The following is a 27,055-nucleotide window of genomic DNA, read 5'->3' on the forward strand; positions in this document are numbered from 1 at the left end:
CATCCACCCACTTTCAAAGAAAGTGTATCCAGTGACTATACCATTTCCCTTCTTAATCCATACTGGAGAAGCTCAAATTTATATAACAACACGCACGGTTCCTTTGAACTACATTCACTTGAAATTGCTGCGCTGTTACTGGCCTGGTTGTTGTGACATTCTGTGGGTTTGAATGGGGCTCTTCTTGGCAGGCTGTGATTAAGATGCATGACCTTGGTGTTACCACTCATCCATCCTAGCTAGACATGCCGGCTAATACTTGGGATTATTTTGTACAAAGTTCCTGTCTTCTGGATAATCCTTATCAGTCTTTAAAAAAATCATTTGTAATTGGTGAAAGGCCAAGTGTGATTTGCATTGCTCAGAGGAGGCTCTTCCCACCCCACCCCTCCTGCTGCCCTTTAGATTGAGTGACAGGGGGTCCTCCTGCCTTACCACCAGCGCCGCACGGAAAACGTCTGATCCTTGCTGGACTGTGAAATCCCAGAAGCTGCTCTTTGTCAATTTGTTGATGTCTTCTTCCTTTGCTCAGCGGCTGCAAAACCTGACTTTGTTAGTTTTCCTTTCAGGAAAACATGTGCACTTCAGCATGAGGCCTGGCCACCTTTGCCCTTCGGGAATGACTCATTCCCATTTACAAGGCCACTACGAATAATCCATCAGATCAAACCCGACAAGCAGCCAGGAAACAGCAGCCTGGAGAGGGCAGCTAGTACTACTCTTAACTTGTACTGAATGACAGAGAGTTCTCTGTTGGTTGTGATGCATCTCTGTGAGTTTGAAGGAAAATGGCACTTGAAATGAAGGAGGGAGACCTCCCTCTATTTTCAATTTTTTTCTGTATATAATATATAGTATAATTAAAATGAAGGGAAGAAGGGGGTGGAGGAGGGGGAAAGTGGGTGGGAATGGTGGGAAAGAAGAGGGTGGGATGGGGGGTGGAGAGGGGGACCTTTATGAAGGAAGGAGGTGGGGTTTTTTTGGAGGGGGGGTTGTAAATCTCTCCAATGATCACATTTAAAATAGCTGCTTCTATGCTTGAAGTAAAAGAGTGGCTCAATCAGCAAAGCTAATTGTAAGAGGGGGGGGGGTTGAAAGATACTTTGCTTTTCTACAGCTTTACAGTGCAATCCTATATATGCCTACCAAGAAGTAGTCCCTTGAGAACGAATGGGAGTCACATCAAGGAATGTGTGGATTGAACTGAAGCCTTGCATTCCTAGGATTGGTGATCAAGTGAACCTTAGACTGTTATTTAATCATATATTTAAGGAATTAATGTCTTGCCAGAGTGGTGCATGCTCTGGTTATCTCCCGCTTGGACTACTGTAACGTGCTCTACGTCGGGCTGCCTTTGAAGGTGATCGGGAAACTACAACTAATCCAGAATGCGGCAGATAGACTGGTGACTGGGAGTGGCCACTGAGACCACATAACACCGGTCCTGAAAGACCTACATTGGCTCCCAGTACGTTTCCGAGCACAATTCAAAGTGTTGGTGCTGACCTTGAAAGCCCTAAATAGCCTCGGCCCAGTATACCTGAAGGAGCGTCTCCACCCTCATCGCTCTGCCCAGACACTGAGGTCCAGCTCCGAGGGCCTTCTAGCAGTTCCCTCACTGCGAGAAGCAGGGAACCAGGCAGAGGGCCTTCTTGGTAGTGGTGCCTGCCCTGTGGAATGCCCTCCCACTAGATGTCAAAAGAAATAAACAACTATCTGACTTTTAGAAGACATCTGAAGGCAGCCCTGTTTAGGGAAGCTTTTAATATTTGATTAATATTTCAATATTTTGCTGGAAGCTGCCCAGAGTGACTGGGGAAACCCAGCCAGATGGGTGGGGTATAAATAAATTATGGTTGTTATTGTTATTGTTAACTGCCCATTACTTGGAAATATCATAGCAGTATACACAAAAGCAACGTTTAAAAAACAGTTTTAAAATGCATTAAATCCATGAGTTAAACCAAGAGGAACTACATCTGTCGGTGCTATTGAGAGATAGACCTGGCCAACCTCATCTGGGACAAAACTGAGTTCATCTGAAAACTCTGATGGAACTGTTAATATGTTAAATGGTGTGAGCATACACCTGTTAGAACCTAGCATTTTTAGTTCTGTCTTTATCAGGGAAAGATCCCCCATCTCAACTCTGGTGTTATTCTTCGCAACAGTTGTTTCCCTTTTGTGGTTATATTTTATGTAGCCACTTAGAAGCAATAAATATCTTGGAACAAAGTTTCTGGAATTAATTTAGAGTTGTGTTCTGGCCCCAGGCATCTGATTGATGGGCTTTGATTTAAATGCCAGTGGTCAAAGTAGTGGTGAATGGCTTCTGCTACTGCATTATTTGGAGCCTTTATACAATCTGTCCATATCAAGTGGAATCTCACGAGGCCACCAAACAGGGAACTTAAGTAGTATCAAATATGCAGAGCTCTGACAATGGCAAACTGATGAATTTGGGGGGAAAGAGTTGTCACTTAAAGTGTTTTAAAACAGGCTGATTCTCCACCCTGCATCCATAATAGGGAAAATAAAAACAAACCTAAATGTGGGTTTTTTAAAAGTGCCTGGAGGCGGTTGGAGGATGGATGGCGGCTAACAGATTGAGGTTGAATCCTGACAAGACAGAAGTACTGTTTGTGGGGGACAGGAGGCGGGCAGGTGTGGAGGACTCCCTGGTCTTGAATGGGGTAACTGTGCCCCTGAAGGACCAGGTGCGCAGCCTGGGAGTCATTCTGGACTCACAGCTGTCCATGGAGGCGCAGGTCAATTCTGTGTCCAGGGCGGCTGTCTACCAGCTCCATCTGGTACGCAGGCTGAGACCCTACCTGCCCGCAGACTGTCTCGCCAGAGTGGTGCATGCTCTAGTTATCTCTCACTTGGACTACTGCAATGCACTCTACGTGGGGCTACCTTTGAAGGTGACCCGGAAACCACAACTAATCCAGAATGCAGCAGCTAGACTGGTGACTGGGAGTGGCCGCTGAGACCACATAACACTGGCTCCCAGTACGTTTCCAAGCACAGTTCAAAGTGTTGGTGCTGACCTTTAAAGCCCCAAATGGCCTCGGTCCAGTATAACTGAAGGAGCGTCTCCACCCCCATCATTCTGCATGTTTAATAGATTATTTTATTTCATTTTTCTGTTGGAAGCTGCCCAGAGTGGCTGGGGAAACCCAGCCAGATGGGCGGGGTATAAATAAGGAGAGCCTGCTGAATCCCAGTGGCCCACCTAATCCATCAACATTCTTCTATATTCTAGAAATGATATAAAAACATAACTACATTTTACATAAATTTGGGAGTCATTGGTGGGTAGATGGTATTCTGTGTTCTCCATACTTTCCTAAGCAACAGGCTCCGGAGGTTTGAAAGCTTGAATTAGATTTCACGAAGAAATTGTTCCAAGGAACTTTTCATTTTAAATATTTTCTGCTCTAGAGTTCTAAACTGATTTAGCAATGAGGTTCTTATTCAGGGATGGTCAAAATAATATATTATGAATATCCAGAGAATCAGCTAAAATTGTCGCCATATGTTAATTTTGCCCGTTAGTGTTGCTGCTAATGAACCTTGCAGGATTTCACAAAGACCTGCTCCTGCAGTTGAGATGCAGGTACAGACCCAAATTCCTCCCCAGACATTGGAGTTCCAAATTACCTAGTTTTGTTTCCAAAGTGGAGCCCGTGCACTCAGAATTCTCATTGCCTTGTTTTTTATTTCCAAATTTTGTAGAGAGTTCTATAGACAGAGTTTGAAATAGCTTTTAGCTCCTTTCCGGCCTTCCCTCCTCCATAACCAATGCATACTACAATATGTACTGCGCTAACAAAATACAGAAAATACAACTACAGTATATGTAATTATGTGTTTGATTTTGCATCAATATTTTTTGGCAATAATTTCTTTCCAAAACTATAGGTCACTTTTCAAACAAAATGTTTCCCCAGTGGGCTTTGCAGAAACATACAGAAACCAAAGATGCATGCATCCATAAAATATTATACAAAAAATGCAGGCATATGTACAATAATATCTAGGGTGCTTTTTTTTGTTCATGTGTACCATGATACAGTCATACCTTGGTTTATGTATGCCTCGGTTTGAGTACTTTCAGTTTAAGTACTCCGCGGACCTGTCTGGAATGGATTAATCCACTTTCCATTACTTTCAATGGGAAAGTTCGTTTCAGGTTAAGTACGCTTCAGGTTAAGTACGGACTTCCAGAACCAATTACACTCATACTTCGGGTTAAGTACGCTTCAGGTTGAGTAATCCGCGGACCCGTCTGGAACAGATTAATCCACTTTCCATTACTTTCAATGGGAAAGATCGCTTCAGGTTAAGTACGCTTCAGGTTAAGTACAGACTTCTGGAACCAATTGTGTTTGTAAACCGAGGTACCACTGTGCTGTTATCACAGTGAGTTGAGGGGATGAGGTGGAAAGCTGCCACATACTCCGTATGTTCCAGTTCCAAAATTCATTTTATAATTTTTCCTGGTTAAACACAATTTAAGGAGTTTCTAGGCAGAGGAACAACTTAATAAATTTTTTGAAGAGGGCAAATTGGCTTATTCCAACATTTGACTAAATAAATATGTAAATTAATAGTGCATGATAATAAATTGGGTTTGTTTGTTGTATAGAAAACCATAATCATTATTTCTTCTTTCCAGTGAATTATATATATATATATATATATATATATATATATATATATATATATATATATATAAATTTATTAAGCCCAGGGGTTCAGAAGTTCAGGCTATAAAGGAATAATTTGTAGAAGAAAAAGAAAGGAGTCTATTTCACAGTGTTTTGATGCTCCCTTGGGGAATTTGCAGTAGCTGCTTGTGTATTTTGGGGTCGCATAGACTAATCATACATTTTGCTGCCACTTAGGAAACCCCTAATTTTTAAACTTTTTAACAGCCACAGGCTTCTAATTCTGGCAATAAAATGTGGAGGGTATGTTTGAGGAGTTCCCATTAAAAAAGAAATCACAGCAACTTCAAATGACTATTGGCTCTCTCTTATGTCGCTAAAATGGAGCCCATAAATCTCCACGCTTTCTCCCATTGAATGGCTGCTTGTTCGCCGGCATTTAATTATTTATATAAGTTTTTATACTGACAACTTTTATTTTAAGTGAATGCAATTTTTCAATTAACTCCTTGGATTGACTGACTCCGGTCTCCTTGTTTACTTTCTCTGCACTTCCTGCTGTTCTGTTAAAATGTGTAACGTGAGAAATCCAGGGCCATTTCACGGCTGTTGTCACTTTCAAACCTGGAACTGGAAGGGGGGGGAGCAACATTACTTCACATCCTTCTTTTTAACATAAAGAATAAAATACTATAGCAGCACCAACAACAGGGGGCTCTGCTTACTATATCTGAAAACAATTTCTTAGAGAGGAGTGGAGAATTGGCAATCGTGAAGCAGATCCTGAGACAAAATTCAGATTTGCTTGGGAAAAGGCTGTTTCTCCATGGTGATCACTTCTGCTAGCTAGTGACTTTGTTCCTGAGTAGATCATGTTCTGTGGTCCAATCTAGCAGCTATCATGCCTTCCATTTCTTATTTCTTTAAAGCTAGGACTCCATGGGTCTGCCGAAATGTAATCTAAAGCTATTGAGCATGACCCACAGATGTAACCTTCACTAAATACTGTAATCGTTGTGGAAAGGCACAAATGTATAGCACTTACTTGCTCCTGCTTGACAAAAGGACTGTGCCCTTAACAATTTAGACATGTAACAGGTGCCTTTTTCACTACCACTAGGGTGAAAAATGGCGAGTGAGAGGGAAGCAGAGGGGACGGGAGCATTAGAGTTATGTGTGTCCCATTGTCCACACTTTTGTCCCTCAACAAGCCTATTGCCCTCAGATTAAGCAGAGAACACTGTCCCATTGTCAATGTTGAAGTAAGATTACTTCACAGGAATTCTTCACGTTCCATAGAGACCATAAACCTTTAATACTATTACTAAAGTTAGGTAGGCTTTAGATCCGGCAGGGCCACGATAGACCACTGTCTAATGCTTCAACATCTCATTGACAAATACAAATCAGGAGGGCAGGCCTCACTATATGCCACCTTCGTAGATCTAAAAGCAGCCTTTGATACAGTCTCCAGAAGCAGACTCTGTGTACAGATCTGTAGGCGCAGACCACCCCACCCCCCCAATCCAAACTAGTTCATCAAGAAAATCCTCAAACTCGGTCCCTCGGGTGTGATTCTGGGTCATGTCTCTGCGGTAGTTTATCTCAAAGTTTTTAGTGTCTATATGCTTATCGCATTTATAAATTTTAAATTTACTGTTCTCCAATGTTTTAAATATTTATGCTCCCTCTGGGATTATACCCCCAAGTGTGTTTTATATGCTGGTCTCCGACCGTAATAAATTATCTATCTACGGTATCTAAAGTTAGGTAAACTTGTTGCCACCCTGAGCTCCTTTGGAGGGAAGGGTGGGTTAGAAGAAGAAAAAAACATTATAGAATTGTAGAGTTGGAAGGGACCATGAGGGTCATCTAGGTCCAACCTCCTGCACTGCAGGAATCTTCTGCCCAATGTGGGGCTCAACCCCATGACCTCGCCATTAAGAGTCTCCTGCTCTACCAGCTGATCTATGCAAAGGTTTGACTGGGTACCAATGAGCATTGTTTAGTGATACAATTCTCAAGCAGAGCACAGGCAAAGCAAAAGACTTGTAGTAGCATATACATTGTCAAGACATCTACTGAAACCTCAGATTCTGAGTCCGTCCAACTTGTTGAGGAAGTTCAGAACAATGAAACAATGCTACAAGCATAAAAACCAATTTCAAAGCCATCCGTTCAACATTTACGTGCTATTCCTAGCACTGATAGAGTCGAGTTGTATCTGTACCTGGCTACTGAGCAGGGAAATTTGGGAAACCAACCATTAGCATATCCTATGCCTGACTGTGTGTGGTCACCGATATTTCAATTCTCTGTCTTTTATGCTTCTGTCAATGACCTGTTATTCAGTCATAAGGCCTAATTCTTATGTCAACATCAGCTTATGTTTCATGGAATGCTGAATGAGGAAGGAATGCTCAGGTCTACATTTGTATGTGGAGAGGGGAAAGGGAGGGGCAGAAAGAGAAGTGTTTGTATGTGTAATGCTACACAGGCTTCACTAAGCACTCTTCTGTCATCTCTTAGCAGGCAATGAATTAAATCAAGAGCTTGACTGGACCATTATGTACAAAACACACAGTTTCTTTTTAGTCTGCTATCAGTTGGATGAATGGAGTTCCTCGCAAATTCCATTGCTTCTGAAAGAATATAGACGATAACAGTTTACACCATGGGCTAAATTTAGATTAATTAATTACATTTTACTTTTAACTTGCCTCTGTTATAGAAGCTGGACAGTATTTACATATAGGCCTAGCTGCATTAATCCATGTGATTAATTAATTCACCAGGGTCTGAAATGAAGAAATTGAGTTAGGGCTCTTGTAAAATGATGTTCATGTCTGATGACTCTGAGGTAGTCTGTCTAGATACATAATTATTCAACTAATTAATATAGCTACTATTTTTTCAACAGAATAAGTCATTTGTTCCTATTCAGTCAAGAGAAGCTATTCTCAGCAATAATTTTATCTTCAAGCTCCACCTGCCATGGTATGTTGTATAAATACTGTATGTTAAGTGCCAACATTAAAACCAGCATTTTTTTTTTTTAAAGGAAGTCAAAATATTCATTGTGGCAGTAGGGGGATCAGTTCTAAAACAGTTTTTTAATGTGAAAAGTTTTGGTTTTTAACTACCAAAGATGAAACCTTAGAATATGTTATATTCATACTTTGCAGCAAAATATTACTTTCCTTAGTTGCTACTTTAAAAAAGTATATTTTGATGCCAGCCTTGCCTTGCATCAAGACTTTTAAAATTTTCAGATTGCAGTTATTGCTCATTTTCCATCTTTGCATTCCTTGATGACAGCAGAAATCCTAATAACCTGAGGTTCCACACATAAGTTTATTTGGCATTGTGTTATATTATTTGGTTGTTGTGTTAAACAATTAAAATCCAAGGATGAGATCGGAAGGAAACAACATGACATGATTATACTGTTGACCCATAAACATTGGCCTTGGTTAGTTTATGCACTATACACCCCCAGATAAACTTTTCCAATGCACATTTTAAAAATTAGGGTTTTTTCTCAAAATTTACATTTTTAGTTATGTTATCATATGATGAGGGTAGTAAACCACATCTGGTCCACAGCTGAATTTAATCAGACCCGCTAATCCCCTCCCATCCACTCACTTTTCAGTGGGGAGCTGCACTTTCCCCTGCTGCTCAGCTGTTATCAGTAGTAGTCAGCAAGGTGGTGCAATGCCATTCACCTGACCTTAAGTCTGTTGCATTGTTTCTGCTTACCAGGAGGTAGAGGGAAAGGGGCAAGGTCAACATGCTGCAAATGCCCTGGCAGAAGCAATCTGGCATTCCTGCCAGGGCATTTGCACTGCCCCAATGACAACACCCGCCTCTACCATCTCAGTAAGCAACAATGGCGCAACCAACTGGAGGTCAGGTGAGCATCACTGTCTCACCATACCATCTGCTACGGGTTCTTACATGCTGAACCGTTTGGGAACAGTTCAGCTTGGAGGAGAAGGAGGAATAGTTCAGCTGGGGAGAAAGGGAGTAGAAAGGAGACAGAATAGAGCCTTCATTGCTAATGCAATGTAGGGAGAAAGCCTACTTTGCAATCTGTTATGGAAGGAGTGGAATTGCAGCTCTTTCCTTTGCAAAGTCTACTGTAGGAAGTAGGAAACTCTGGGGTTGAACTTGCAGTTTGAGACAGATGTAAAAAATAATAATCATGCATTTCTACAATTGCATGCTTTAAGGCAAGCTTTGGAGCTCAGTTATCAATTGGCATTATTTCCATTCTTCTGTATTCTTCTTTGGAGAAAAACCAATTTATTTAATTTTACAAAATCAAGTGTCTATGTCTGGGTTCAGGAAAATCAAGTTGTTTGGAAGGATTTCAGTTTTTCCTGATTATTTATTCAGGATCAAAAATGGCTGCAATCCAGGATTTCTGGGATTTTCTATCCTAGTGAACTCAATGGGCCTTCCTTCTGAGGAGGAATGGGGGAATCCACTAAACTTACATTAGGATTGACTTAGTAGTGTGGAGAGCTGATTGGTTAGAGAACAGGAGATTGACAGTAATGTTTGCAGAGTCTGAAATGTATGGGATGGGGAAGTGTGTGCAGCTTTGAGATTCTGAAAGGGAGATTATATATATATATATATATATATATATATATATATATATATATACCAGTATATGTTGTTGTTGTTTAGTCGTTTAGTCGTGTCCGACTCTTCGTGACCCCGGCTTCACCTTCCACCATCTTGACCCATATTGGATAAGGAGTCCACTTCATAATCTGCAGTCCGGTGCTGAGAGTTGAGCAGGGGCGTAGCTAGCTGCTCCGGCACCTGGAACAGCAGGGGTGGGGTGAGCCTCCCACAGGGGTGCCACAGTGATCTGTGCACAGGGGTGCTGTGATGAAGTCCACCTGGAGGATGCAAGCCCCACGCTGCTGTTTCGGGCAGCACGGGGCCCTGAGCCACCAGGTCACTCCCAGGAGAGATGCGTGGCTCAGACGCGCTGCAGGCCAGGCCGATCCCCATGGTGTGTCATTTTGTCACCCCCCCTCAAGGATGGTACCCAGGGTGAACCCCCACCCCCACCCCCTTCCTCCACCCCTGCAGTTGAGTACAATTCTTCTCCTTCTCCTTCTCCTCCTTCTCCTTCTCCTCCTCCTGCTGGTGGGCCTGTGCCACCCCAACATTACCGCCACCCTGTCCCATGGCTACACCAGTAAGCAGAAGCAATGGCACTGCCACAAGCTCTGAATCCCGCCTTGGCTCTTGCCTTGTGCATCAATGGAACCATTTTGGTTACATAAGGACTGACACTTGGAAAATGAGTTTGATTTAAATATGCAGGAGGCATAGTTCTTTGGCTATATAGCACGAGAGGCAGCCGAGAGAACAGGTGAAGCGAGGCAGAATGGCTTTTTGGAAAGCCAGGGATAAACCCCTCTGTCATAAAACTCTCAAAACCATTTTGTTATGAAGGTCCTTCTACATCTTTTCCTCGTGCTTTTCCAAATCCAAAGCAGCCTGCAGCTGGAAGGTTTTGCCAGAGTATTTCCTGTACGGCACAGCTGTGGAAGGAGCAGCCTGGCTAAAATTTATGAAGTGTTCCTGAGAATGGCAGTGCGTGCCAATTTGCTGCCACATATGTACATATTTACAGAACATCAATATTTATCAGGCGCAGAATCAGAAAGGACAGAGACTAGTTTTTTCAGCAGCAGACACCAACTGAGGATTCATTTTACCTCAGAAATCTTTGCTAATAGCCCTCTCTCTCCTCCATGAATCTGTCTAATCCCCTTTTAAAGATTGGTTGGCCACCACTACCTCCTGTAGAAGCGAGTTCCATAGTTTTAACTATGTACTGCATAATATTATTTCCTGCAGTGGAAAGATGGACGTTCTGTTCAAGGAAAAGGCTGCATTCTTTAAAAACAGAACATCAAAACAACTTTCCACATTGTAACAGAACCTTTGTGCAATGTTAAATCTTTTTAGGATCTGCATCCAGGCTATGATGCAGTCAAAAGTAAAGTTCACTATTACAGAAAGAGTCTCTAATGTGGATTCTAGCAGATTAATACCTCATTTAGCACATTTCTTCATTTATCGGGGATCATTCTGATTGCCTGTGTAAATTTAACCAGACGATGTGCATCTCACAGCTGATCTCTCCTGTTTGCGAGGTTCTGCTGAGGATGAATGTCATTTCCTAGACTCAAGGAACTTCAGCTCTATCCTAAACAGATAGTCATCAGCTTTCGGTTATAGGAAGGAGGCTTTTAGGCTTCCCCTTTCTCTTTTTAGAAATATGAGCTCCAAGGGAGAAATGCTTTCATCGCAGCTTTACAGATTTAACAGATGCTCCGCAGTCAAATCCCTAAAGGATTCCATTAGAAAGTGCAATGGTGTAACTATATCTGTTGAGAAGATTAGACATCCCTGAAGAGGGGTGGATGCTTTGCATCTAGATGATTTTTGTTTGATTTATGATTTCTCCCATTAGCTGTCCTAAACTCAGATAATAGAAATCTCGATGCTGTTACACTTTGAATCTCAGTAGCTGGATGCTCTTACAGAGGCATGCAATAGCTTTCTCATTAGCTTTTTGACAAGCTGTCTATCTCTACTCTGACCTGTTGTCCCAAATCACATGGCATAGTTTAGCCAGGGGTTATCTCTGGAAGCTATTTTCTGTGCTACGCTTAGCCTTGACTTATGCATAACAAGGGAGTTGTTCTTTTGAGCATAAGCAGAATGCATTTCCTTCCCCAGTGTGGGAGCATTTGAGGGAAGGACTTCTGGGGCAGTGGACATCACTTTCAGACAGGCTTGAGCATCATTGCTTCTTCATTTAGAAATGAATCCCTGGAAATTTTAGACCTTATCCTGCACCATTGCTTTCATCTGATCTAAAATATGACCTATGCATTTGTATAAAAATGGGCTCTGTGTACAGTCACATCTGTATTGTCTCTAGGCTCTTGAACAACTTTGTACTTTTGCTTTTTTTGATCATATTAGATACTTGGGACTCTGTAGTTTGAAAGAGGAGGCATCCACAAATCCCCATAAAATAAAGCCACCAGTTCTTGCTAGTATGAGACTCGGCTCTGGTTTTCTAGATGCAGTTAGTATTTGATCAGGCCGGTGATGACCCAAACAGGGGCAACAGATTCTGACCTCTTTTTTTGTTGTTGTTGATGAAGCCAGGAGCTGGCAGCTTCTTTGGCCATGGAGGAGTTTTTGGAATATGTGTGTGTGATGTGTTGGATGAAGAAGTGCAGGATCCACTTGTTTGTGGTTCTACCACATGGAGCAGTAGGCAGCTACTTTTAAAAAATGTGTGTGTTGTGATGGTGTGTGTGTGTGTGGGGGGGAGAGACACTAATTGCATGTTGCTAGTTTTGCTCCCTGCTAGCCATGTGGCAAGCAGCTGCTTGAGTGACTTTTTGAAAGTGCAGCGGTGTGTGTGCGTGTGCGTGCGCATTGGACAAATAATTCCATTGCTGTTGTATTTGTTCTGGTGGCTGCTGACAAATGGAGCAGGCAGCTAGCTGCTTGGGAGAGACCTTCATTGAAAATGCGGGTGAGGGGAGTATATGGCAAGCTTTTCTTGTTTCTGCTGCATGTCATACATCAGAGCTTGTTGCAAAGCTGCAGGGAGGGCAGCCTGGTACAAAGGCCTCATGATCATCTCTTTTTTCCTAATTGTTCTCACATTGTTGGAGGGCAGTGCAGATTGTTACCACCACCACCATCACATTTTCCCTGAATGTTCTCAAGTGTGCTGGGGGGGGGGGGGCATAAGAATAGCCTGCTGGATCAGGCCAATGGCCCGTCTGGTCCTGAGTCCTAGAACTGCAGAGTTGGAAGCGACTATGAGGATCATCTAAGGGACCCAGGTGGCGCTGTGGTTAAACCACTGAGCCTAGGGCTTGCTGATCAGAAGGTCGGCGGTTCGAATCCCTGTGACGGGGTGAGCTCCCGTTGCTTGGTCCCAGCTCCTGCCAACCTAGCAGTTCGAAAGCACGTCAAAATGCAAGTAGATAAATAGGAACCGCTACAGCGGGAAGGTAAACTGCGTTTCCATGTGCTGCTCTGGTTTGCCAGAAGCGGCTTTGTCATGCTGGCCACATGACCTGGAAGCTATACGCCGGCTCCCTCGGCCAATAATGCGAGATGAGCGCGCAACCCCAGAGTCGGTCACGACTGGACCTAATGGTCAGGGGTCCCTTTACCTTTTTATGAGGATCATCTAGTCCAGGAGTCAGCAAACTTTTTCAGCAGGGGGCTGGTCCACTGTCCCTCAGACTTTGTGGGGGGCCGGACTATTTTTTTTGGGGGGGGATGAACGAATTCCTATGCTCCACAACTAACCCAGAGATGCATTTTAAATAAAAGCACACATTCTACTCATGTAAAAACACACTGATTCCTGGAGTTTCCCTACCCATGATCTAGTCCAGGCATCCCCAAACTTCGGCCCTCCAGATGTTTTGGACTACAATTCCCATCTTCCCCGATCACTGGTCCTGTTAGCTAGGGATCATGGGAGTTGTAGGCCAAAACATCTGGAGGGCCACAGTTTGGGGATGCCTGATCTAGTCCAACCCCACTGCAATGCAGGAATCTTTTGCCCAATGTGGGGCTCAAACCCACAATCCTGAGATTAAGAGTCTCATGTTCTACCAACTGGCCAACCAGATGACTGCAGGAAACCTTCAAGCAGGACCTGAGTGCAAGAACATTATCCTCTCCTGTTGCTTCCAGCAACTGGTATTCAGAAGCATTAGCACCCCCAGGTGTGGAGGCACAGCATAGCCATCAAAGCTAGTAGTCTTGGATGGTCCTTTCCTCCATCCTCTCTTTTAAAGCCATCTAGGTTGATGGCCAGAACGGCCTCCTGTGGGAGTGAGTTCCATAATTTAACTATGTACTGCTCAGTGGTGAGACATCATCATCATCATCACCACACCCACACATTCCAATTATTCCCAACTGTTGGTCACTCTACCAGTCCTCATGGCTGCTTCAAACACCTAACAGGATTTATGACTAACACGTGAAAAATCAACCCAGAACTTTACTAATGAAGACAGACCATTCCTCCCCTGCCCCCTCACAGCTCAGTCTCTTTTGTCCTCTTCCTTGCCCCCATGCCGTTCACTTCTCCTTGGCACTGAGCCCTCCTGGATTTTCTCTTGCATTTCAAAGTCTCCTATCTTTGTGCTTCCAATGGCATATGAAGAGACATTTACATAGGAAAATAAATCCTATGCAATTTTGCGTTTATAGTCTGCCCCTGTTCCAGGAAGAATAACAGCATCCATTGGGTTTCCCTTCTTCCTTTTTCAGTTATTCAGACCTTGTGCTTCCTTCCACAAGGAGATGGATTTCCTTTGTACGTCCCCCATAGGAAGCATCAAGAGAGCTTCTAGCCTTGATCACTGCAGGTGTGTAGGAAACCTTTTCTTATCTAACATGAGACCAAGAAAAACATGTGTGCCCTGCAGAATTTACTATGTAGCTCAGATATGCAAAGGATGATAAAAAAAAATCCTTTTCTTCACCCAGTGGCTTGATCCCTTCAATATGTATTGTAATACAAAAGAGCGTATATTTTCATATCTTAGATAACACAAAGTTATTTATAAAGCCCCAAACCTGCAGTTCTCAAAGCTCTCAAGTAGTCCGAGAGGAATATCTCCAGGATAATGTGTGAGTGTGTTTTACTCCAGCACTGTGTTTCATATCATATGTGATTACGCTTCAAAAGAATAATTTCCAGTTATTTTGATATATTGAAGAAACTGCAACAAATGCCCTTAAAATGCCCTTCCCTTTGGCAGTTTTTGTTGTCACCCAGGGTTTCTGCTGCCAAGGCTTTGTAAAATGGCACAGACACCACCTCATCCTTGGCCCTAGAGTTTTCAGATTCCATGGAAGGTGGGGCACAGGATAATTGGGCCCAAGAAACATAAGATGCTAGGGAAAGGCCACTGAAGTTGCCCATAAACAGTTATTGCCTGGCAGTGGGCAGAGAAGGAACATAGCTCAGCTGGACACAGTCTTGCCCACTAAACTGGAATGTGCTTCTGCTTATATAATCACTTCTAAAATTGCAGGTCCTACTTTAAATTAGCATATGCAAATCTTCTGCAACTCTGCATCATGCTTTCTCCCTCTTTTAAAAAAGCGATGCAGTCCTTTGTTTTGGCAATGCATGTGGGCCCCCTTCCTAGTGTCTTTTTCCTAACAGAACCCATTTTAATCTGCAATTCGGTTACTACAGGGTTTTAGCTGCTTTTTAAAAAAATTTTTTTACAGAGGATGATATTTCCACATTTCCCCTGTGACATTAGTGACAATGGCTATGAACAAAGCCAGGTAGCAAGGTTTGTTGTAAGCTATGCTCTCCTGCAAAGAAAGGTTTTTGGAGTTTTGGGGAGCCATTCACTCAACCCTCTTAGAAAGCATCCTTTTAAATTGTGACACTGTGGATGAAGGAGGAACCTGATCATTGGCATAGCTCTTCTTGCTCCCAGGCAGGCTGCCAAAGGCGGCTTCTTGGTGACGGATGTTTCAACAACAGGCTTAACTGACTAATTGGTTTGTCTCGTGGGGCTTTCAGGTGAAATCTACGCTGCTTAGATGAGTCAACTGGGTATTGATAAAAGTGGATGATAGATCAAGCACAGTATAAAGTTTAGAGGCAATGAAAGAATACATCAAGAGAAGGAGGGATATGATCAAGCTCCATTATTCCCACTCATTTCAATGCTGGTTTGTATGCAAAATCCTTTTTATCACTTTCTTGTCTCAAAGCGTGTTTTCACAGATCGCAGGCGGTGATATGTGTTGGAATCCCAAGTGCGGTGGTTAGTTTTGAAAAAGAGAGATGCCAAAACTCACAACCCCAAAAATCTCTGACCTGAAAGGAAGACTTACCCACCCCTCTTAATCCAGCTGTGGGTGGGCTGTGAGTGGTGAAGGAAATACAATTCATGCATGTTCAGAGGCCCTCTTTATTATTTGCTTCATGAATTCTAGGGTGGGCACACTTAAATGTTCCCATTGCTTCAATGCCAAATCTTTTTTGAGAAATATAGAAGTATGTGCAGAGTGCAGAAAACATTGAATTGTATCCTGTGGTTATCCACTGCCCCAGTGGCAATCCATTACTGTACTATTATAAGATAACATTGGTGAACATGTAAACAAGAACATGCATAGCCTCGGCCTATACCCGGCTTCAAACCAATTCACAGAGTCAGAAATTCACTGGTCCAGTTTGCCTTTGTAACCCCAGTGGAGGTCAATGTCATGTTTCTTGCAGGGCTCATCTTCTAAAGCTGTGATTCCTGTTTAGTTTTGTGAAGGTATGTTAAAATTTGTGTTGTGTAATAATAATATAGCTTGATCATGCATATATGGACATCTGAAGGCAGCTCTGTTTAGGGAAGCTTTTAATGTTCAATAAATTATTGTATTTTAATATTTCTGTTGGAAGCCGCCCAGAGTGGCTGGGGAAACCCAGCCAGATGGGCGGGGTATAAATAATAATAATAATAATTATTATTCTATTACTCTGAAAGAATTCCCACTGAGGTAAATGTGTACATGGTTCATAAGGGAGTCATCACTGCCTTCAAGACACATGCTACCACCGTATTTTGATATCTTTAAATAGGTAAATTGCCTTTGAATGGGTCTGGCTAATATCAAATCTGACTTCCCAAACATTGTCAACTAATTAACTTTTAGGAATGCTGCCTTTTCTCCTGCAGATAAACAGAGAAGTGGACACAATGCAGTTTGACTTAATTAAAAGCCGAGCTTGTGGTGTGTGCATTTCTCAAGTAGTTTTTGGATACTTGGTTGCGAAGTCTGGTCACACATAAAAGAAATTTAAATCAGTAGCATAAATAACTCCATGTGGATTTAGTGAATCTGGATTGTTTTAAGCCATTGTGTAAACAGGAGTTTACTGTTGTCTTTGTGAGCCATATTGCAGAACCTCTCTTGTTTGAAATTCCTAGTTATCAATTTCCCCTATAATGCCCCAAGCCAGAGTCTTCTTTATAAATAGCAGTTGTGTTTATCCAAGCATTTGATTATCTAAATTGATGTTTCCACTGAGCCTCCTCCCCCAGGCCATTTTGAAAAACAGCAGGATTATACCAGGGGGTAGACTAACAGGTTTATTTAAAAAAACATTTTACTCTACTCCAGCAAAGAGCTAGAATAATGTATTTTAAAATTAGATGGGGACAAAGGTTTAATAGAGTGATATACCTAGCAGTTCGAAAGCACGTCAAAGTGCAAGTAGATAAATAGGTACCACTTCAGCGGGAAGGTAAACGGTGTTTCCGTGCGCTGCTCTGGTTCGCAAGAAGCAGCTTAGTCATGCTGGCCACATGACTTGGAAGCTGTACGCCAGCTCCCTCGGCCAATAGAGCGAGATGAGTGCCGCAACTCCAGAGTCATCTGCGACTGGACCTAACAGTCAGGGGTCCCTTTACCTTTTATACCTCTCTAGGTCACTTTACATACTGACAGAATAGGTTGTTGCTTCCAAAAACTTATGACACATGTTATTTTTTGTGATGTGAATAAAGAAAATAAGATATACAGTCTAGGTGAAGAAGTTAACTTTTGTTGAATCATATTCTTTTGGTGAAGGAGTAGTGAAGGAGTATTTTGTACACTCCTTTACCAACAGAGCAGTATAAGGAGGGCACTTTTCTACTTTAAAAAGGTTTTTTTCCCATTTTCTTGACATTATCCCCAGGTGGAAACCTTCACTTAAATGAAAGACTCTGTCCACACACACACACCATTTGATAGTTGGAGATCAACCAAAGGTTAGAAATTAGTTGAGAATAAAATCAAGAGAGAGTGAGGTATGCTTATAAAATATTGTGCTCTCCATATCCAGTTTGTTTTGTGGGATACAGTTTATGCACTCGAGAGGTCAAGGGGGATTGATTAATAGTTTTATTTTTTTAATGATACCAGAAAAAGTTGGATGTGATCCACCGAACTCTTCAACTGGATACTTATCGCACTAATAGAGATTGCTCAGCTGTGTTTAATTTTTTCCCAACATTTCAAGGAGATAATAGAAAAAGTATTGTGACTGTTTCTTTGCCTAACTGAATTGCTTGTTCCACTTCACCTGTATTGCGAGAGTGTTTTTAACCCACCCTTATAAGGTCCACCTTGCCTTTTCAAAGATGTTATAAGGAGAGTGTATGTTATTTTGTGAAATGCTTAGAGCAACTAGGTAAAATGTTTATTTACTGGATTTGGAATACTTGCGAACTGCTAAACATTACAAAATACCATAGGGGTGCACAATGACAATACAAATACAACAGACAAGAAGAGAAAAGAACAGAGAGATAAATCCAATGCTACTCACAAGTCAACTCATTCTTCTGGGAAAGCATATAGAAATACAGTAGGAGAGTTTTTAGCACCTAATGAAATGTGTAAACTGTAAGAGACTCAACAGGCAGTGTGATCCACAAGGCAGGTGCCACTGCATTGAAGGACTTGGTCTGAGCTGACATGAATTCATGTAGCGCGATAAGAACTCCCACAAGGAGAATCAGTAGCACAGATGTTGTAAAGGTGTGGTGATCTGTTGTAGATCACAACTGAAAAAGATAACAGTGGTTACCCAGACCTCGCTGCTGGTTGTGAAGGGGGCCCCCATGACAACTCAAGCTTCAGGCCCCCCAAATGTAGGTCCGCCACTGGTCGTGAATTAATTTTGGAGAGCCAGACCAGGAACAGGGTTCAAATCCCTGCTTGGCTATGTAGCTCAATGAATGACCTTGCCTCTCAGCTGAACCTACCTCGCAGGGTTGTGGAGGTGAATTGAGGAGGGGGACCACTATGTATGCCACCTTGAACACACTGGAGGAAAAAGTGGAACATGAGTGCAATCAATCAATAATACTTTAGTGGGGTTACTTTGCAGTATTCCTAGATAATCATTCTATAATACTAATATAAGAACCCGTGTCATATCTCCATGGTTGCTGAATACTGCATTCCTTGCCATCTTTATATGGGATGAACATGCTGGAAATTATATCTGAGTAAACGCGGAGGTTCAGGCTATGGGACATCAGTGTTAGAACACTGAGTCCTGCTCCATAACTCCTACAGTCTCTAAAAGCCATCTTTCCCCCCTCTATGTTAACTGCAGAAGGAACTGGCTGCAGAAGGCACAGAATAAATCAATGAAAAAAATATGTTTGTTGTAAAGCTGTTTATGTTGTTTCCTACAAATTAGTAATTGTTTTGTGGTTGGAGAACCTTGTTGTTTAACCTCAAAAATATTTCTTCTAGCTCCTTGGAAATTTCATACCAATTTAACTAATAGAAACAAGAAACGTTGAGCTTGAAGTCTATTAGTAAGGGAGGGTATTGCAGCCCCTTTTAGGGTTTCTCCACAGACTTTTCCTGTCAGTGCTATGGAATGCACAGAAATGAGGAACGTCTGTGCCCTTTTCCCTATCAGAAGAAAAAAGTGGTTCGTTGTTTTATACACCGGATCTTGCACACAAAACATCAAAAATAAGAGACTTGCCTTTACAATTCTAAACCCCTTTACACTATCTTTTTGCACTAATTACAGTTCGCAAGCATGTCAAAGTGCAAGTAGATAAATAGGTACCGCTCTGGCGGGAAGGTAAAGGGCATTTCTGTGTGCTGCTCTGGTTTCAAGTGGTTTAGTCATGCTGGCCACATGACCCAGAAAAACTGTCTGCAGACAAACGCCGGCTCCCTCGGCCAGTAAAGCGAGATGAGCGCACAACCCCAGTGTCATCCACGACTGGACTTAACTGTCCGACGTCCTTTACCTTTACCTTTTTACATTTGGCATGCCAAATGCCTTCAGACATTTGCTTGAAAAGGCCACCAATTCCTTTACACTACTGTACAAACGTATTGGTGTTAATAAATTAACGCCATGTAACTTAAATGTGGAAATGCATTTAATAGCTGTGAGGTACTTGATCATGAGCACAGAGAGGGAGATATACGGTAACTCCTTTCCCATGTACCACAGTCCCAGCAAAATTGACTTTCTCAAAGTTGCTATTTTTCCCAGGTGTGGTGCTAACCTCAGCCTTTAATATGCTCATTAGGGAAGCCATTAAGCATTTTACACATCTAAAGAGTTGGTCAAGTACAGGTGTGTTGCCATAGAAACAACTAGCTAGTAATGCCTCCAGTAGGCCTTTTTCTCCCCTCACCTGGCTGGATGCCACATCATCCTAGGAGTAGGAAAACAAGAAGCCGGTTTTGTCTAGTCCCAGGCTTTATTTGCTCTCTGGATGGACTCCAAACCTCTGGCTTTGGGGACCCCCGCAGAGACTTAATTGGGAAGGAAGACCTGTGGGAGTGTTAATGATGTGGCCCCTTCCATCTTATGCTTCTATGTTACTTATATATGTGAAAATAAAACCGTTTCATGCAAGACTTGACTAATCTAGTCCACACTAGGGCAAATCACTTCATAGCAGATTGCCTTAAAGTGATTGCCTCAATATCAGACCCATGGCGCCTCTTCAAAGGCAGGGAGGCAAAGATACAGTGGCACCTCAGTTTGCAAACACTTTGGGTTACAAACTCCGCTAACCTGGAAGTAGTACCTCAGGTAGAGAACTCTGCCCCAGGATGAGAACAGAAATCACACGCCGGAGGCCCCATTAGCAAAAGGTTAAGAATGGTTTCGGGATAAGAACAGACCTCCAGGCAAAATGGGTTTGTTTTGTCTCCCAAGCCAAAGCGTGATGCATTTTGCATTGATTTAATTTAAGGTGCAGTGAAAGTCCAGTATGAATGTGCTGAATGTCTCCAAAAGGTGTAGCATTAGTGCCAAACCAGAAAGGAAGTGTACAAAGCAGGTGCCTTGGGGGGGGGATGCACACCCACAACCTGATTAAAAGGCTGAACTATGGTGATGGCATGCTCACTCCGATCACACAAATGCCTCTTTCTCTTCATGACATGGCACAGAGAAGGGCTGCTGGAATGAATTTACTGGTGTGTGTGTGTGAATTACTGGGCTCAGATGTGCTACACATCTGATTCTCACCACCCCTTTTCAAAACTGCTATGCAAGTATTTCCCAATTAGTAGGAAATTCACCTGGTGAGGAGTGAGGTGGGAGTGGGACCAGGCTCTTGTTAAGTACCCATTGCTTCATTCCCTGCACATGCTGAAGCCATATTCTTTATAACAACCCCCTGCAAGCCTCTTGCTGGTATGAATGGGGCTGTGCATGAGATTCTGATTGGTTCCCTCTGTTGCATGAAAACTTCTGCTCATTCAAATGCACTGCTCAACCATTTGGCTAAAATCTCGTGGCTACATGTTGCTGGCACAAACATTTAATTCCAAGCTTCATAAGCAACAGCGCTGTAGGATGCATTGTGGTTAAAGTGAGGTCTTTGGTCAGATTCAAACCATTTTATTAAACTGGTTAATTAGCAATTTGAAAAGGAAAAAAAAATCAAGGTCTTAAGGTCTCCCCGGGTCACTGCCAAACCACAGCCTATTAACTACTCCTGCCTTTCAGCAGCAATAATGATGAGGTTTTGAGAACATATGGAATCAACTAGGTGAAAGGCTTTTATGAGGAACTTTAACAGGGGGCATGATTTTGCAAACAGAAATTCTAGCAGACGATTTCATGGATTTGCTTCCTTAACTGTCCCTTTAAAGAAACCAAACTCCTTCCTCATTGAGGGATGTCACATTCAGACAGACTTTCTCTCGTACACTGGGGGGGGGGAGAGACTTTTAAGTGGCTCCCCCTGGACCTGTTTTTCAGAGTTTGTTTCCTTGACACTGACCTCATTGTGGTGACTTTCACAGCTCGTCAACCCCCTGTCATAGCATGGAGCCAGTTAGGGATGGTGAGGAAAAACTAACCTCCTTCAGGAAGCTAATGGAATTACTGGTTTTACACAAACACATAATTTCCTTGGTATTTTGTGAGGTTCTGTATTTTGATTGACTCAAGAACAGATTTAGCATATTCATCCTTCTCTCCATGACTAGAGGGGGCTTTAAATCCTACCTGTTTTATCCTCCCCCCAATCCTCCTGAAGAACATGTGTCTGCACACACAAACAGTACTCCTCCTTACCAGTACTAAATTGGTGGGCAGGCTGCCTATGAGACACTTTCTCTTGCCAATTGGTTGGCTTGTATCCACCCATTTTCAGCAGATTTCCATTTCCCCCAAGATATGTCTACAGCACAGTTCTAAGCTTTACTGTCCCTGGCCTCTGTTGCTTTTTATGGGTATGGTGAATGTGCAGGTGTTGAAACTCAGCTCTGCACCATGAGATGTTGTGAACTAAAATAATGATTTCTGTTGGGTAGATAAGGCCAGGCTTACAATCAAATTGCATTTTCACTGCCTCTCCTGGTATGCCCCGCGGAGGACCTTAAGGTCCACAAACAACAATACTCTGGAGATCCTTAGCCATAAGGTGGCTAGATTGGCCTCTACTAGGGCCAGGGCCTTTTCAATATTGGCCCCAACTTGGTGGAACGCTCTTTCACAGGAGACCAGGGCCCTGTGGGATTTGTCATCTTTCCGCAGGGCCTGGAAGACGGAGCTGTTCCGCCTGGCCTTTGGGCTGGACTTAGTCTGACCCCTGTGTTTTCCTCCCTCGTGGCTTGGATTTATGGACTACTTAAAATGAGGCTGCATTTTAAATTTTAATATTGTATTTTAATCTGTATTTTAATTAATTGCTTTTTATGTTTTTTTGAAATTTTATTGGTATTAGCCACCCTGAGCCCAGTTTTGACTGGGGAGGGTGGGGTATAAATAAAAAATTATTATTATTATTAATATTATTATTCAAGATTGCGGTGGGCAGGTTAAGGTGCACCTGCACCAGGGCCAAAGCCAGTCTTTCTCACAAGAAGAAGCAGTCTTTTTCCCAGGTGGGGTTTCAAATGAATGAATATAAAATAAGTAACTTCCTCATAAGTAACAGAAACACCAGTAGTCCGCCCAAGTGCCTGTGTTGTTAGCATGCAAAACATAAAAGCCTAGAAAGAACTGTGATATTTATGTTTAGAAACTTTCTCCTATTTGTTATAAATACTTTCTTTAATTAACCATTACCACCTTCAAGCCCTTTGCCATTCTCACTGTCAAAGCAGCTAAAGAAGGATTTTTTCTTTCAATCATAAAGATCTTGAAAAATCATGAGGTGGGGGGGATCTTGGATGGGCAGAGCAGGATGCATCAAGTGAGTACATTTTGCACCACTTTTTATTAAAGGAAGAAGAAAGGGGAAATTATTAGAGGAAAGGCCAATTCTTCAAACTCAAGAGAGCCCTTTTTAAAGTTGAGAAGGGAGACACAGAGGGGGCGGGGAATGCCTTACTTTTTAAAGGGTTTATGGTGATTTGTCCTGTTCATCTATAGGAAGCAAATCCAGAACTTTTTGATCTGGAGTTGCAGACTTTGTGGCACAATAAAACAGTGATTTATGGGCAGCTTCATGTGATTCCTTGGAACAGGTGGCATTTTAAGCAGCTGTATATTTCTTTCCTGGAGCTTAGAATGGTCCAAATCCACCAAAGAATTGAGAATTCTCAGAACAAAGCATGTACACATGTGTGCATGGTTTTCTACCTGCCCCTAATTGGAGAAGGTGGTAATTCTGTCTAAGATGCTGTGGCCTTTGAATGCATTTCGATCAAATTCAAATCCCAAATCTCATTATAATTTCAAGGCCAAACGAGCAAAGGCTGCAGTTCCCAATCCATTTAACTATGAAGTAACCCTCTTGGTTTTATTGGGGCTATTCTAAAGTTCAATTGCTTGTGGATTACAGCCAAAAGCACTTGCTGCCTGAGCAGCTGATCTGCTTGAAAAGGGCAGGGCAATTTTCCAAGGTGCTGAACTATTATTTCATACAGTCTCATTGACATTGCTGACAACTCCTGAAGTCCAAAGGAGACCCAAGCAGTCCAATGCAGTTTGTTGTTGTTGATTAGTAACATTTTGTTTTGCGTATGTTCTTTGAAATTAACATTTGCTGAATTAAGCATTTATTGTGGTGTAAGTCTTTTTATGGGTATGGTGAAGGCTTCATGTGCAGGTGTTAAAACCATGTGATGTGACGTTGTGAACTAAAATAATGATTTCTGATGGGCAGAAAAAGCCAGGCTTGTTTGCCATTTGTATTTGTGTTGTATTGGCTGGGCTTTTAGAGGGCAAAATGTATTGCATCGTGTCATATGTACAAAGCAACTTTTACAGCAGCTCTAGAGTTCCAATAGCTTTTCTAAAACAAGGGATAAATATGCTTAAAATAATGTGGCTTCATAGTAAAGGTGTAATGAATGTTGGCCTGTAGCTAAGAAGCAGCAGCTATTCAGCTAACAGTCTCCTAGGAACGTTTAAGGGCACATTGTGGAACTACAGTTTAAATTTGTCATTACTGGAAGCACAAGAAAAGGTCTGTGGACCAGGAGTCACATATCATTCCATCCTACCCTCTCTGCAAGTTGGCTTACTCAGAAGTCCAAATCTTTCCCCACATGTCTAAGCCTAGGCTTCAGCATTTTCTATGACCCATAAAATGTGAGATTAGCATCTCCCTAATTTAAACAGGCTGCAAAAAGCATGGGTTTAAAGGATTTCTTACCTTTTGAGGCTTATAGGCTAGGGAGGAAATAGCTCATCCAAGGATTTCCTGTGGATTCAAAATAGTGGACTAATAAAAATAAAAGCTAAGAAAAAGATTGATTGGAAGAAGAGAGGTATAAAATGCTTACGATTCAGAGTTATTTCACTGACAATCTTACCTACCGTAAAAAATAAGAATATTTAACTTGGAGATGTTTTTCTCTCTTTGGCTAACTTGCAACCTATTCAAATAGCATTGGTTACACCATGGCTGTGGGACAAATGTGTGAAAACCCTGTGAAGAGCTGCATAATAATAATAATAATAATAATAATAATAATAATAATAATAATTCATTCATTCATTTCCCAGCCACTCTGGGCAGCTCCCAACAGAATATTAAAAACATGATAAAACATCAAACATTAAAAAACCTGCCTTCAGATGTCTTCTAAAAGTGAGATAGTTGTTTATTTCTTTGACATCTGATGGGAGGCGTACCACAGGATGGGTCCCACTACCAAGAAGGTCCTCTGCCTAATATGCCCAGGATAAGCTTTCAGAACCCTTAGGGTTCAAGAAGCACCATAAATTTTCACCTCTACCACCAAATTTTTATTTTATTTTGTTGCACAGTAAGGTTTTTCTCAAGGGTATGGTTAAATAGTGATTCGGCAAGAGTTTAGAAACAGACTACAACTACTGCTTGACTATTTTTCTATTTTTAAGATAGCTGAGTTGCTTGTCACAATTCTTTACACTCTAATGTACCCTAAGAAATGTGCCTTAGATTATTATGATCATTAAAATTGCTGATCTGGTTTCTTCTGGATTATCTTTTTGACAAAGATGAGAGATTTCTCTGTAGGAGAGAGAGAACATCAGTTGGCAGTGCCTCCCCCACCCATGTGACTGAGAGGTATTATGCGCTGCCACCCACTAAGGTTTAAACTGACAGATAGTGGTCAGCTATCATTAAATTGCTGTCATGATCTCAGCAGCCGCATCTTCATAAAAAGGCAGTTTGGTTTAGCATAACTGCGCCCACGTTGTGTTCAATCAGCAGTGACACGCCCACACCCAATACTGATGGCGCTGAATCATGAATTAAATCTAGGGACAAACACATCTGGGAGGTAGACAATGGGAGATAAGCTATTAACGATTCCATTGCATATCTGGAAGCTAAACTTTGTAAGCAAGCATGGCTCTGATCGCCTCTGCTAGAGCTGAATGACATTCTGGTGCTATGCTATGCTGTCAGGCTGAGCCATATATCAGTGACAGGTTAGTTGCTCGCTTTGAGCTCTGTCTTGGGGTAGAGGGTAAAATCTGCTGCTTGAAAAAAGGTCAGGATAAAGCCCCAGGTCCAGGAGAAGGCTGAATTGACTTCAATAAGAGATTGAAAATGTTATTTTTAGATGACCAGGCTTTGAATTGGGAGCTAGAAATTGATTATTTTGAGTGAGAAGAGAGAGAAACTGCACACAAATGAGAACATGGATATATTTACACTCTTCACTAGCAAAAAGAAATCCCTAGCAAAAAGATGGTGCCCTTGCTCTTTTCTTTTTCTGTTGAGGATGTATTCCAGTCTTTTCCATGCCTCTAATGCTTTACTTCTGGCATCACTTCTTGTTTCCTGAGTAACTCCTATTCATTTTCTGTGTATGTACAGGTGCTGTTTGCCTTGAACCAAACATTGCTACAACATGAGAGTCTTCGAGCCGGCAGCTTGCAGGCCCCTTACACCACAGAAGATCTCATCAAACACTACAACTGTGGAGATCTCAATGCTGTCATATTTAATCATGATACTTCACAGGTATGTTTCCCTACACAGGAGGAAGGTGTAAATAGGTATAACATTGTTTCAAGGCCTATTTTTCTGTCCAGTTCTTTCTTCTCAGTATTTCAGCCCACAACCCTACAGTAGGTAGGTGAGCAACCGAGAGCTTCTAGCTGATTAAATGTATGATGTGAAATTATGTTTTCCCTAAGAAACCTGTCCAAATGCCCTGCTAGGCCTCCTCTGTCTTTCATCTCCCATAAATATCTCACAGACCCATGTTCAAGGCTCTTGAATATGTGGATATACAAAGCCTTGAATAACTTGGGCCGAAGACACGATAAGGACCACCTGAGCCTTTACATCACAGCCCTATCAAGGACCTCAAGGAGGTGTACATGGTTCTACCCCTCCTCATTTAATCTACACAACAACCTGGTAAAGTAGGGTAGGCTGAGAGGCAGTGACTGCCCCAGGGTCACTCAGAGAGCTTTTTGGCTGAGTGGGAATTTGAACCCTGGTTTCCTAAGTCCTGGTCTGACACTAACCACTACACCACACTAGCTCATCTTATTATGGTTGCAGTTCCAGCTGTTTTGGCTACAGAGGCTTGAGGTTTTGTTGTACAAGACATGTAATCAGTTTCAGCACTAAAAGAGGTAAAAGGGTAGCAGCATCTGCACCAGTTGCAACAAGGATCAAGCTGGCTAACATTGCTTTGCCAATCTTCTCCTGCCTTGTGCTCTCAAACCCTCCTTCTCCCTTCTCCCCACACCTTGGATACCCCTGCGTTCTTCACGTGTCTCTTGTTTCCTTGAGAGACAATGAGATATTACCAATGTTTTTCTAGAGCTGCTTTGTGTGTGTTTTGGCTTGGTGAGTGACTGAGAAGCTTTGAAAGGA

At 42.2% G+C, this 27,055-nt stretch overlaps 1 protein-coding gene across 1 annotated transcript in view; it reads left to right on the forward strand.

Annotated features, from left to right (window-relative positions):
* TRABD2B (TraB domain containing 2B) overlaps positions 1 to 27,055 on the forward strand; it is a 254,974-nt gene that overhangs the window by 140,723 nt on the left and 87,196 nt on the right. Inside the window, exon 3 of the mRNA XM_035121644.3 lies at positions 26,042 to 26,188. Coding sequence (XP_034977535.2) covers positions 26,042 to 26,188 — 147 coding nt within the window. The remainder of the gene's footprint in view (positions 1 to 26,041; positions 26,189 to 27,055) is intronic.

This window comes from Zootoca vivipara, chromosome 7, assembly GCF_965207765.1.
Source record: "Zootoca vivipara chromosome 7, rZooViv2.hap1.1, whole genome shotgun sequence".
Lineage (NCBI taxonomy): Eukaryota > Metazoa > Chordata > Lepidosauria > Squamata > Lacertidae > Zootoca > Zootoca vivipara.